This window comes from Canis lupus, chromosome 35, assembly GCF_048164855.1.
Source record: "Canis lupus baileyi chromosome 35, mCanLup2.hap1, whole genome shotgun sequence".
In the NCBI taxonomy this organism is placed as follows: domain Eukaryota; kingdom Metazoa; phylum Chordata; class Mammalia; order Carnivora; family Canidae; genus Canis; species Canis lupus.
In genome coordinates this window covers 3528839-3542899 of record NC_132872.1, presented here as the reverse complement: position 1 = coordinate 3542899, position 14061 = coordinate 3528839, and the positions used below count along the sequence as shown (strand labels likewise).

The 14061-nt window shown below is 47.4% G+C and overlaps 1 protein-coding gene across 1 annotated transcript in view; it reads right to left on the bottom strand.

The window, feature by feature from the left end:
* ITGB5 (integrin subunit beta 5) overlaps nucleotides 1-14061 on the bottom strand; it is a 115525-nt gene that overhangs the window by 49255 nt on the left and 52209 nt on the right. Inside the window, exons 6-8 of the mRNA XM_072812085.1 lie at nucleotides 4302-4463; nucleotides 2491-2586; nucleotides 601-690 (exon numbers count right to left, since the gene is read on the bottom strand). Coding sequence (XP_072668186.1) covers nucleotides 601-690; nucleotides 2491-2586; nucleotides 4302-4463 — 348 coding nt within the window. The remainder of the gene's footprint in view (nucleotides 1-600; nucleotides 691-2490; nucleotides 2587-4301; nucleotides 4464-14061) is intronic.

The following is a 14061-nucleotide window of genomic DNA, read 5'->3' as shown; positions in this document are numbered from 1 at the left end:
TTTTTTTTTTTTTTTTTTTATGATAGTCACAGAGAGAGAGAGAGAGAGAGAGAGAGGCAGAGACACAGGCAGAGGGAGAAGCAGGCTCCATGCACCGGGAGCCCGACGTGGGATTCGATCCCAGGTCTCCAGGATCGCGCCCTAGGCCAAAGGCAGGCGCCAAACCGCTGTGCCACCCAGGGATCCCCCTGGGTTCAACTTTTGAGGAGAGGCAAGAGGGCAGATGTGAGGGGAGAGGACGCATCAAGTAGGATGGTCTTCTCCACTCTAAACCTGAGTGAAGGAGGAAGGCACCAAACTCAAGAGACAGGCAGCAAAGGAGCGCCTGGGTGGCTCAGTTGGTTAAGCATCTGCCTTCAGCTCAGGTCATGATCCTGGGGTCCTGGATGGAGCCTGATGTCGGGCTCCCTGCTCAGCCGGGAGTCTGCTTCTCCCTCTCCCTCTGCCTCTCTCCCTGCTCATGCTCTCACACACTCTCTCTAAAATAAATACATAAAATCTTGCATAATTCACTGCCCACCGGTGTGCACATCAGCTTTGTGGAGCCCTGGTGGGGCGGGTAGGGTGGAGGTGGCGATGGGAAAGAAACTGATGACTTACATTGTATGCATTGATAATCAGTTGGATGATATTTTTGGAGTCTCCGTGTAAAATCTCCACTGTTGTCCCAGGTATCAGGGCTGTGAAATTCTTTAGGGGAAAAAAAAAAAAAGGCAAGAAAGAAGAAATATAAGCCAGTTTTGCCCTTCTATACCATCAAAGAGTAAGCATTGCTCTCCTGAGCTAGACCAGTAAGGACCCCTCGGCACCCCACTCTCACACCATGAACTGGAGAAGACGCCCCAAGGAGCTGCGAGAAGCAGCCCCGGGGAGCAGAGCTGTGCAGCAGGCTGTGGAATTTCAACCTCTGAAAGCCTGTGTGTGGAGGGCCCATGAGCTCTGTTCCCGAACTAGAATGTCCTGCTCCTTCTGGAAGACCCCTTCCCTCCCGCGTGTAACAGACAACTCTCTGAAACTCCATCCTCGACGGGCAACGTGGTCTTGAATACTCTCGCCATCTTTCCTTAAGTCTACAGAGATCTGTACTCCCAGGTTCAGCTCAGGGATGCCCTCACTCTGTTCAGCAAGAGTAAAAGAGGAAATTCTTCCAAGGGTCTTCAGTATGATCTCTACCCTGAATGAGGAACTGAGATGTGAATGGTGGCCTCCCAGGGACAGCTGGGTAAGTCTGGGTGAAACCCCGGGGCACAGCAGGCAGCCTTGAAGGGATTGCCTTTCGTCTTTCATTCGTCCTAGTGCCTGAGTATGGGACTTAGTAAAGTGAGAGAGACCTCTAGAATCACCCACTGCTCTCGGCCGGCCTTAGACTGCACGGGCCTACTCTCTGAACAAGGTGGCCTTGGTTCTGATCAAGGACGGCTTGGGCCACAGTGCATGGCTTCTCTCTTGAAGCCTCCGGAATCACACCCAGTCGCGTCTGTGCAAGCGAACTCTTTAGAGATGTTACTTGGAAACGGACAGGTTTTGTCCTGCTAGCTTCCGCTGCACAAAACGAGAAAAACAATCCTTATCCCTCGTTTTCATCTTTTAAAATCAATTCGGACTGGAAGAGGAGAAAGAGCTCAAGTAGATGTCAATGGCATTTTATCAGTGATGGTCTCAGGCAGATGCATGAGGAAAACAGACAGAGGCTCTTCTGTGGATGGTTAAGAGCAGACTGGAGAGGGGCCCGGGGCTGGCGGTCCGAGGGGCCGGCAGGGCTCGGGGTGGGGCTGGGGGGGGGCTTGCTGATTCAGTTCTCATAACCTCCTAGGGCAAAGGAAGTCAGAGGGGAGCTGGGTTTTACACAAACACTCCTTGAGCAACTCGGAGACTTCGAGTTCAAAATGCGATCTGCCTATGGTTGTGAGAAAGAACACATTCACGAGGGGAGCTTATAATGATGCTCCGGACGCTGACCCAGGAAAAGTCTCTTAGACGGAACAGATTCGTGCACAGACTGCTCTATTCACTCAAGACATTGTTGCTGTCTTTGGGAATTCCTGTCTCAGACTCACCCCCTGGTCTGCCCTATGAAGTTTTGCATAAAAACTCCAAATAATGGAGTTAGTGATGTAGCCTGCACCGATGCCTGGGCTTTCTGTACACTTTGGATATCCATTTCACCGCCTGCAAAATGGGAGCTCATACTATTTCCAAAGCTTTGCTCAGGAGCAAACTAGATACCGTATGTTTATGTTGCTTGTAAAGGCCTGCGCTGCTGGGGGAATGCTAATAGTTTCTTCAATGCTATTATTCTCCACTAGGTCAAGACAGAGCCACATTCCACCCCTCCTCTGGGTCTCCTCCCACAAAGAGCAAAGCTGGTAACGCTCCTCACCCCGCCTCCCCACACTTCCGTCAGCCCCACATTCTAATCTCCTGTTCACCCTGGGGTCATCATGGACCCCAGAATCAGGCCACCAGCCCCCTCATTCCCTCCAGGCATACCTTGTAGAGCATATAATGGCTTTTTGTCACTGCAAAGATGAGGTTGATGTTGTTCTCGGCCAATTTCTCTCCAAGCAAGGCAAGGGACGGATAGTCCTAGAACGAAGGCAAAAAAAAAGGTCAAGGCGGTAACATTTCTAACAGGCCGGGAGACCAGCCCCCAGCTCCAACATGTACTCAGGAACTCATCACTTGCTAAGAAAAGCATTTTCCCCTGGCCACCCTTAATAACCAGGCCCCATTGGCAGCTTCAAAGTGGGGAAATACGCAGAGATCTCCAGGAAAGGACCCTCTGGCACCTCCCAAACTGGATGCATCCCTCCCACTCGACCCCCCCAAGCCAGAATGGAGACATGATGAGTGGGAGCTTCCCATACCTGGTCTGTGCTGCCATCTTTTTGGCAGGGATGGGGCAGAGAATAGAGGCTCCGCAGAATCCAGCCACCACATCCTACTATCTACCATCAGCACCTGTTATCTTTCCTCTCTTCCCTAAGACCTCTCCTCCCTATCTCCCTGCCCTATTTTCCTTCCCCTAAGACCAACAACTGGGCCTGCCGATGCCCCTCACAGGTCCTGCTCATGACTCAGGATGGGCAGAAGAGCTTGCTGACCTCTGGACTAGAAGTTGGGCTGTGGTGGGGGAAGGGCCTGGAGGAGGGGAAGGGGGAGGCCAAGAGGCAGTCTAATCTAAGTCTAAGGATTTTAAGGGCTAATGATGGGTACAGAGGTTCTCATCAGCGTTATAGCTATCAAGTTTTATAGTTATGAGTCCTTTTTCCAGGCTCCATTATTTTTGGATAATATGAAAAGTCTGAAACTGGAGACAGGGGCATCTGGGTGGCTCAGGTGGCTAAGCATCTGCCTTTGGCTCAGGTCGTGATCTCGGGGTCCTGGGATTGAGCCCCATGTCAGGCCCCCTAACAGTGGGGATCTGCTGCTCCATCTCCCCTTCCCCATTGCTCATGCTCTCTCTCGTTCCCTCTCTTAAAACAATAATTTTTTCCTTAATCAAAAAAGAAAGGAAGAATGATGGAAGGAAGGAAGGAAGGAAGGAAGGAAGGAAGGAAGGAAGGAAGGAAGGAAGGAAGGAAGGAACTGGAGAAAATAGGCTTGCCTAAAAAAGAAAATGATAAAATATTTCTCTCTAGTGAGACACCAGAGTGGATTTGGAAAGGGAGTATAGATTTTTTTTTTAATTGCATAGTAAGTGTGATAAGATCTTGATCACTGTTGCATCTGGATGGTAGGTACACAGTTCATTTCACTGGCCTACTAGTATACCTGTTTGAAGTTTTGCACGGATTGTTTTAAATGACATGATCATGGTCCTAGACTATTGACAGTGGAAGGTCCTTGGGGCCTCCCATTCTGTACAGGACACCTGCAGCCACACTCCTCACACTGATGGAGCTCAGTGCCTCAGGGAGCCCATTTCTAGAAGACACAAGGCTTTGTCTTCACTTGTTTTGCCATATAACTTCTATCCCAGTTTTGATCTCTGCAGGTGCATAGTCCCTGCCCTCCTGTAAGATCTCTTCCACCCTCTGAGATCTATCCTGTCTGCCCAGGTCACCTCTTCCTTAACTAAACGCTTGCGTTTAAGTGAACAATGGCAGAAAGATGAATCAGCTACAAAAATCTGTGAGAAATGTTCTGAGTTAATAAGGAGTTTTAGAAGCCCGGCTGGAGAAGATGGAATAAAAATCAAATTCCCAGAACAGAATGGAAAGTCCATGAGTAGAGGGCCAGGTGAGCACCTGGACCACGGGTGGGATCACGGGAGCAGGGTAAGGGTCCCCAGCCCTCACCATCTGATTGGACACAGTGTACTCGTTGGCCTCGTTCAGGTGACACTGGCCATCATGTGGCTGCACCAGGCCCCCCAGTTTTCCATCTAGTGCAATGTGGGGCACATCATCCGTAGTGAACACCAGCAAGTGCAGCGCATCCTTTCGCCAGCCGATCTTCTCCTGAGAGAGAGAGAAGTTTGATGAGTGTCAAGCATTTCTGATGGCTGCCCAAGCCTGCCCCAGGACATTGGACAGGGCACTGGCTCATCTCCCGGGGTCATGGTCTGATTCAGAGGCATTCCCCTACATGCATAGCGGGGGAGCACTCTAGAAACCACTCAGGGAGGATACCACAGAGCTCAGAAGAGACACAGCCTGCCCTGGAGAAGCCCACGTGCACAGAGACCAACCTCCACACCTGGTGGCCACTTTCTTACCAAAAGTGTAAGGACATCCCTGAATATTTTGGTAGCAGAGTGAACACATGAAGTATTAAACATACTGCGAGTTATCTACACATGAGCACCTGACATGAAAGCTGAGGGCTGGATTCACAGACTTTACAAGTGAAGAGCTGTTGTTCTTCTGGCAGATGAGGGGTGGAGGGCATCACCCTGTTTTCTCTCACCATACTGATGAGTGTAATAGCCTTAAAGAACTACACTATTTTTTCCCTTGCTCCAAAAGCAGCATAGAAATAAAAAATAATAATAATAAATCACAAAAAAGTCAGACTAACGAGAGGAAGAAAAAAATGGGTTTGAAGCTAAGCCGATGAGGGCTGAGGGCAGGATGCCTCCTGTGAGGAGGAACCTAACCTTTGGAGGATGAGTCTCCTTGACTCTCAACATTCATCCAACATATAACTGCTGACCTCTGGCTGTGTGCCAGGGCCTATGGAAAGCACAGGGTCCACAGAAGAACTTGTTCCAAATCCCAAAGAGCTTATGGGCAAATGGAAACACAATTCCAACACATCATGAGGGCGCTACGGAAGATACATACAACGTCAATGGAAACGGGAGAGGAGGAGGAGGAGGGAAAGTCTTCCCAGGGCACAGGAAACAAGCTGAGCAGGGAGGAAAGCTGGAAGAAGAAATGAAAGAGAAAGCAGAAGGGGGTGGGTGGGTGTTGTAGGTACAAGCAAAGGCACAAAGAGGAGGCCAAGCACAATTTGGGGACCTAGAACAATCAACCTAGAAGGTCTCTGACAGCAATGAAATCTAAGCCATGACAAAACTAACGTGTGGTGTTAGAAGTCGAGACAGTGGTTCCCTTTGGCGGCAGGACTGGGAGGGGATTTAATAACTGAAGAGGGTCGCAAGGAGGCTTCTGGGTGGCTGCTGACGTTCTGCTCATTGATCTGGTATTTCCACCTTGTGAAAATTTGCCAAGATGCACTCTTACATAGTTTTCTGCACATATCGTTAGATTTTGATAGAGTTTAAAACGGTGAGATAAATAAAGCAGTACATTGTAAGCCATGGAGTGTGGAAGGGAGGGCAGGATGCTTAGAGATAAAGCATAATCAAGAGAGTGTAGGGTCGCCTGGGTGGCTCGGTCAGTTAGATGTCTCTTGATTTTGGCTTAGATCATGACCTCAAGGTCGTGAGATGGAGCCCCACCTCAGGCTCTGTGCTGGGCATGGAGCCTGCTTGAGATTCTCTCTCTCCCTCTGCTCCCCCATCTCTTAAAAAAAAAGAGAGAGAGAGAGAGAATGAAAATCAACAGTGCTTTTTGCAGGAAAAATGTGAATCTGTTATCCATGAGGACACAACAATGTGCTAAACACCCTGACAAGAAAGTAGAACAATCTTTAATTTGACAATGTGTATTAAGAACCTTAAAGAAAATTAGAGGGATGCCTGGGTGGCTCAGTGGTTGAGCATCTGCCTTTGGCTCAGGTTGTGATCCCAGGATCCTGGGGTACAGTCCTGCATCAGGCTCCCCGCAGGGAGCCTGCTTCTCCTTCTGCCTGTGTCTCTGCCTCTCTCTCTGTGTTTCTCATGAGTAAATAAATAAAATCTTTAGAAAAAAAAAAATCAGAGACCTAAAAAAATGGACAGAAATAGTTTCCATGGATCAGAACTATCAATGTTGCTGAGATGTCATTTCTCCCTAGATTGATTGATAAACTTGACACAATCCCAATCAAAAGCCCAGAAGGGCTTTTTGAGAAAATGGTAAGTTGAATCTAAAATTCATATGGAGGGCACCCAGGTGGCTCAACGGTTTAGTGCTGCCTTTGGCCCAGGATGTGATCCTGGAGACCTGGGATCGAGTTCTGCATCGGGTTCCCTGCGTGGAGCCTGCTTCTCCCTCTGCCTGTGTCTCTGCCTCTCTCTCTCTCTCTCTGTGTATCTCTCATGAATAAGTAAATAAAATATTTTAAAAATAATAAAAAAAATAAGGCAGCCCAGGTGGCTCGGCAGTTTAGCGCCGCCTTCGGCCCAGGGCCTGATCCAGGAGACCCGGGATTGAGTCCCATGTCGGGCTCCCTGCATGGAGCCTGCTTCTTCCTCTGCCTGTGCCTGTGCCTCTCTCTCTCTCTCTCTCTCTCTCTCTCTGGGTGTCTTTCATGATTAAATAAATAAAATCTTTTTTTAAAAATTTTTTAATAAAATAAAAAATATAAATAATAAATAATAAAAAAATAAAAAATAAATAAAATTCATATGGAAAGGCAAACAATGGAGACTAGCCAAATAATCTAAAAACAACAAAGTTGAGGGACTCATTATCTAAGGTCAAGGCTTATTATCAAGTCACAGTAATCAAGATACCCAGTAAACATATAGACAGTTGAGCAAGACAGAGATAAATAGACCCACATACATATCAATTCAATAGAAGGTACTGAAACAGTTAGACATCCATGTGGGAAACAAAATGAAGCTCAACCCATACCTATTACTGTATACAAAAATTAACTAGACCTAAGACTTTAAAGCTTCTGAAGGGATAGGAGAAAACCTTTGTGACCTTTGAAGAGTCTAAAGGTTTTTTAGATCAGATGATTCGCAGGATAAAATTTGGTAAATTGGACTTCATCAAAATTAAAAACATCTGCTCTTTGAAAGATACCATTAAGAAAATGAAATGGCAAGGCACGGACTGGGAGAAAACATTTGCAAAGAAATAAAAAATCTGATAAAGAACTTGTATCCAGAATATGTAAAGAACTCCAAGATCAGTAAGAAAACAACTGAATTAAAAAAAAAAAAAGAAAGAAAACAACTGAATTTAAAAAGATAGCGACTGGGACGCCTGGGTGGCTCAGTGGTTGAGCGTCTGCCTTTGGCTCAGGGCAGGATCCCAGTTTGGGGATCGAGTCCCACGTCGGGCTCCCTGCATGGAGCCTGCTTCTCCCTCTGCCTGTGTTTCTGCCTCTCTCTGTGTCTCTCATGAATAAATAAATAAAATATATTTAAAAAATAAAAATAAAAAGATAGCGACTTGAACAGACATTTCACCAAAGAAGAGACAGGGATGAAAATAAGTGCATGGAAGGCGCCTCAACATCGTTAGTCATTAAGGAAATGCACTTAAAACCACAATAAGATAGCCGCTAGATAGTCATTTTAATGGCAGAAACACCAACTCTGGTAATACCAAGTGCTGGTAAGGCTGTGGTATGACTAGAGCTCTCATAATTGCTGGTGAGAACACAAATGTTCCAGCAAATTCGGAAACAGCTTGGCAGATTCTTATAAAGTTGCACATATACTTTCCATCCACCTAGCAATCCCCTTCTTTGGTATTTACCCAAGAGAAACGAAACCCTATGCTCACATGAAAATTTCTATGTAAATATATTTTTTTTTAAGATTTTATTTTTAAGAAATCTCTACGTCCAACACGGGGCTTGAAATCACAACCCCAAAATCGGATGCTCTACTGACAGCCAGCCAGGTGCCCCCCTATGCTAATATTTATAGCAGCTATTCATAATCATCCAAAACTAGAAACAAATGTACATCAAGTGGTGAACAGAGGGATACAATGCAGTACATCTATACAAGGGAGTACTATTCTGAGCAAAAAGGAACAAGGCTACTGATACACACAACTTGGAGGAATCGCCAAAGCGTGATGATGATAAATGAGAAAAGCCTGACTCCAAATGCAACCTACTGTCTAACTCCATTCATATGATACTTGGGAAAGGACAAAAATATAGAGACAGACACAAATTGGTAGTTGCCAAAGGCAGAGGGTAAAGGGAGAGCTCAGCAACAAAGGGATGCTTGGAAACTTTCTGGGGTGAGGGAAATAATCTCTCTCTTCACTATAGACTTGGCTAGAAGACTTTCTTTCTTTTTTTTTTTTTTAAAAAAAGATTTTATTTATTTATTCATGAGAGACACAGAGTGAGAGAGAGAGACAGAGACACAGGCAGAGGGAGAAGCAGGCTCCATGCAGGGAGCCCGACGTGGGACTCGATCCCGGGATTCTAGCATCTCGTCCTGGGCTGAAGGCAGGGGCTAAACCGCTGAGCCACCCAGGGATCCCCTGGCTGGAAGACTTTCACCTAAAAGGGTGAATTTTACTCTGGGTAAATCATCCCTCAATAACTGGACCTCAAACAAACAAACAAACAAACAAAAAAACCCTTCAAGAAGGATACATCTAGGGGCCCCTGGGTGGCTCAGTCGGTGAAGCGTCGGCCTTCAGCTCAGATCATGGTCCTGGGGTCCTGGGACTGAGCCCCACATCGGGATCCCTGCTCAGTGGGGAGTCTGCTTCTCCCTCTCCCTCCCCCTGTTCATGCTCTCTCTCACTCTCTCTCTCAAAAAAAAAAAAAATCTTTAGACTCAGGGATTCGACTTCAAGGGACTCCATCTGCAAGAAGCTTTCTGAAATACACACAGCAGTATTTTCAGCAGTAGTGACACGCAGGGAAAGATGTGAATGCCCTCCCATTCAGGAATGGTTAAGTAAACAGAGATACCTCCTCTCTGGCCATTAGAAATGATAAAAAAGTATGAAATTATGTATAAACATGTGTAACATTAAGTGGAAAACAAAGCATCCAATGTGATGATGGCGGGTGGGATTGCAAACCATGTGAGAAATGAGCATTACTTTCTATGAAAGAGAGAGTAAGAGCAACTGAAACAACATGCACCAGATTGGGGTTAGGGGTGAGAAGACAGGCAGGATCATCCTCTTTTAACCACTGTCCCCCCAGCTGTCTTTCACAAGCAAGTACTACTTTCACAAGACCGGGTTTCAAATGCTGATCTGTTGTTCAACTGTTTCCATCTTCTTTTCTTCCACGCCAGCTTCCCGGAGGAAGCTTGTAGGAACCTCAAGAAGGCTGGCCCCCAGGACACAGGGCAACGGAGAACCTGGGTGCCCAAGAGAGCCATTTCCCTTCGTTGCCATCCCTGAATCACCTGTGCAGCTTTGACCAATTCATTTAACACCTCAAAAATATTCTTCTTGTTAGTAATAGGGGTGTATGTGTGTGTGGGGGGTGGGGGATAAATTTAAGAATTCATTAAAATACTTAGCAGGCTCTCAGCTAATGACCGCTGGGTCCAAGATAAATGTTAGTTAAATTGAAAGGTTGCATCTGAAACAGAAATAGCTCTACAAACAAAGAACGGCACAGCATAATAATAATAATTCTGTTTTCTCTGAAGTCGACTCTTGTTATGTAAGTGACGTTAACAAACTTGGCCCAGAGGTCGGGCTGCAGGGAATGAGTCAGGACATGCTTATTCATTCACCCAGGCTTTTGGGCTCAGATTATATAAGCAGTGACTCCACAGTGAATTTACATTAGAAATAATTTCCCTACCGTCTGCCTGGACTATTTTGAAGGCTTGGACTATTTTGAAGGCTTACGTTCTGTTTTCCATGTTTGGGGCAGACGGCAATAGTGGGAAAGTGGGAGGTTCTTTTCAAAGAAAGAATAGCGGGGCACCTGGGTGGCTCAGCGGTTGAGCATCTGCCTTGGGCTCAGGTCGTGATCCCAGGGTCCTGGGATCAAGTCCCACATTAGGCTCCCTGCAGGGAGCCTGCTTCTCTCTCTGTCTGTGTCTCTGCCTCTGTCTCTGTGTCTCTAATGAATAAATAAATAAAATCTTTAAAAAATATTTTAAAAAAAACGAAAAACAAAAACAAAGAAAGAATAGCTACAAAATGGATGCGGTGTGGGAGCCAGAGGACGTGAGCTTCTGAACAGATGAGGCTGAGGCCAAACCTGCTCTGCTCGAACTGAGACACCTCTCTCAGCCTTGGCTTCTTCATCTGTAAAATGGAGGAAATCCTATTCTGCAGGGTTGATGTTAGATGTAGACATAACATATTAAAAAGCCCTTAGCACATAAAAGAGGGGGCTACAAAAGAAAAGTCTATAGTTATTACTCTCAGACCACTAGTAATCTCTACATTTCTTCTCTTCACCTTTCACTGCTTGATTGGGGAGGCTCCACAACCATCACAGCGACGATGAAGTACTGCATACTGGAAAGTTTAAAAAAGACTTGAATTCAAACCATAGTGAGAGTCTCCTGCACACCTAACAGAACAGCTGAAATGAAAAAGATCGACCACGTCGAATGTCGATGGAGATGTGGAGTACACACTGCCGCTAGGAATGGGAAAGGGTAAGTGTACTTTGGAAAACAGTCGGTAGTTTCTTAAAAAAGTTAACCACCCACCAGATGACCCAGTAAATCCACTCCCAGCTAGAAAAATGAAAGAAATAAAGGCAAACATCCACACAAACACTGGAACACGGACATTTAAAGGGGCTCAATGTTAACAGGCAAAAACGACCAGATCTCGAAAACAACCCAAGTATCTGCCAACAGGTAGACGGATAAACAAGCTATGGTCCATCCATTCAATAGAGTTCTACTCAGTGACAAAAGGAAAGGATGGAGACACTTGACAGCATAGAAAAATCTCAAAATAACTGTGCTCAGTGAAATAGACCAGGCCAAACAAGTATACATACATATATATATATATATATATATACTCAACCGATACAAGTTTAGCCAAATGCAAACTAATGTATAGTGGCTGCCTGGGGTGTGGAGCAGGACACACAGGAGGGAGAAATGATGAAGGAGCACAAACACTCACCGGGGAGAGAAAGATACGCTCATTATCTCAACCGCAGTGTATAGAGACATGTGCGTCTCTCTCACGGGTGGGGTGTGAACGCGTCAACATCGCTCAAGCTGTACGTTTTCCATATGTGTAGTTTATTGTACATCAGTTAGATCTCAATAAAGCTGTTTTGTGTAAAGAAGACTTGGTTTGTTCATAAAGACTCTAAAATACAAGAAATGACATGAACAGAACAAATGTCAGGAATGTGCCGGGGAGCGCGGCCTGGACACGTTCCTGCGTTTGGTGGCAGCAGGGCAGGCGTAGGGGGCTGTCCCCGGCCAGCCTCCCGTGGGCCCCACACCTGCCTCAGCTTGTCTCTCTGGCCTGGGGCAAATTACTCAATCTTGCCCAGGACCACTTTTCTTCTCTAAAATGCAAATCCTATAAAACCGACTGAACGGGGGGCCCTTGGGAGGGTGACAGAGGAGGGGCACAGACCGCGACTGTCCTCGTTATTTCCGTGGAGTTACGAAGCTGTGCCTTAAGTCTGTAATTCAGAAGCACACAATCTTGCTTTTGCACTGCAGGGTCATGGGTAATGTTTATTCCCCTTTCTGCTCATCTGCATTTTCTTTTTTTTTTTTTAAAGAGATTTTATTTATTTATTTATGAGAGACACACAGAGAAAGGCAGAGACACAGGCAGAGGGAGAAGCAGGCTCCATGCAGGGAGCCCGATGTGGGACTCGACCCCAGACCCCAGGATCATGACCTGAGCCAAAGGCAGATGCTGAACCGCTGAGCCACCCAGGCATCCCTCATCTGCATTTTCTATACTTTTAGATTGAATATATTTTCTTTTTAGGAAAAAAAAAATCATTTTAAGAGGGAAAAAAAAAAACAAACCCCAGACCTATGTATTTAGCTAAATTTTCTCCATGTCTTGGTGTGCGTGGGTGGCTCAGCTGGTTAAGCAACTGCCCTCGGCTCAGGTCACGATCCCAAGGTCCTGGGATAGAGCCCCGAGTCGGCCTCCCTGCTCCGTGCGGAGTCTCTTCTCCCTCTCCTTTCCCATCACCCCCTGCTCGTGCTCTCTCTCTAATAAATAAATAAAATCCTTTAAAAAATGTTTTTTCCTCCATGTCTCAGACTAAAAACAAAATATTTCAAAGTCGGTTTCATCAGATGCCACAGAGGTCAGCCCTGGAGGAAAATGGCAGGGGCTGGGCGGGTGGAAATGGACCAGATTCGGAAGCAAGACCTCTGGCACCTGGCCAAGGCCACGATTCATTTAACTCCCTCTGGTTGGGGCTCAGATCCACATCAAATTCGCCACAATGTCTCTTTCGGCCTTCCAAGCCCCATCCCTGCACCCACTCGGGGGGGGACCCCACCTTTTTCATCACCAAGAGAGACAGGTAACAGGGCTTGCGGCCTCGTGTCCTCCCAGCGGCTCGCAGGGTCTGGTCCCGCAGCCCGAGGACGCCTTTCAGTCAGAGGGGCATCCTCCTGGCCTCTCTGAGCTCTCTGTCCCCAAAGGAGGGCTCCTCCCACCCCGAGTTTGTTCCATCTGTCATTCCCTCTTCCGTTCCTTTTCCATGTGCCTAAAATGACCAGCTCATGACCAGCTGAGAATAACTCTTCCTGTGACCCAGCTACGCTGCCCATCTCACTTGTTTCTCTCTCTTTTCTAAGACTGGCAGATTCAGGGCTTCTATTTGCTCTCCATGATATTTTTTTTTATGATTGATTGATTGATTGATGACCCAGAGAGAGAGGCAGAGACCCAGGCAGAGGGAGAAGCGGGATCCCCGCGGGGAGCCCGAGTGGGACTCGATCCTGGGTCTCCAGGATCAGGCCCTGGGCTCAAGGCGGCGCTAAACCACTGAGCCACCCGGGGCTGCCCTCTCCATGATTTCTTCTCATCAGATCTCTCCATGTGACCCCCAGACAGCAGTTCCCGGATCCTGTGTCCTTCCCGCGTGCACCCACGGTCCTCTGCTGTGGTTGCACTTTCGGGTCCTGTAGGGGAGCTTCCCCAGTACTAATGCGCAGGGGTCCTCCTCTCCCTGAGCTTGACCTGCTACCCGGCCCTCAGGGTTTTTAAAGCTCCCCGGAGGAGCCCCATGTGCAGCCAAGGAAAAGAACCAATCCCATGGCCACTGCAGGCCTCGCTCCTGGGGCTTCTGTGCCCACTCGGAGCTCCTTTGGGGCCCCCTACACTGTCCTACCCCTGCCCCTCCGGTTGCTCTCCCAGCAGGTGGCTGAGGTCAATGGTTAACACGCCCCGCCCCTCCTCCCGTTTGTAGAGATCTGCTTGGATGACTGGCCATCACACCCTGCACCTGACCTCTCTCCTGAGCTTTGTTCCTAGGTCTGCCGTCACCTGGAATTCAGCTCATCTGAAGATGCAGCACCATCCTTACCCCCTTCAACCGCCCCTCCAGGCTTCCCCATTTCTGACAACACCTTCTCTAGAAACCTCGTTATTATCTTTGTCATCTCTAGTCCGCCACCAGCACTGGCCAGTCCCACGCTGTCCATTCCTACGCCGAGCCACAGCCCTCGGGCAAGGCTACCCACGATTTCCAAAATTTTCCCTTCACCTCCTAAATGCTGTAGATGAGCGGGCACAGCCGGAGGCCCACCTTCCTCCTGGCCTCTTCCCTCCACCATGCAGGGACGCGTGACGGTGACGCAGTGTGGCC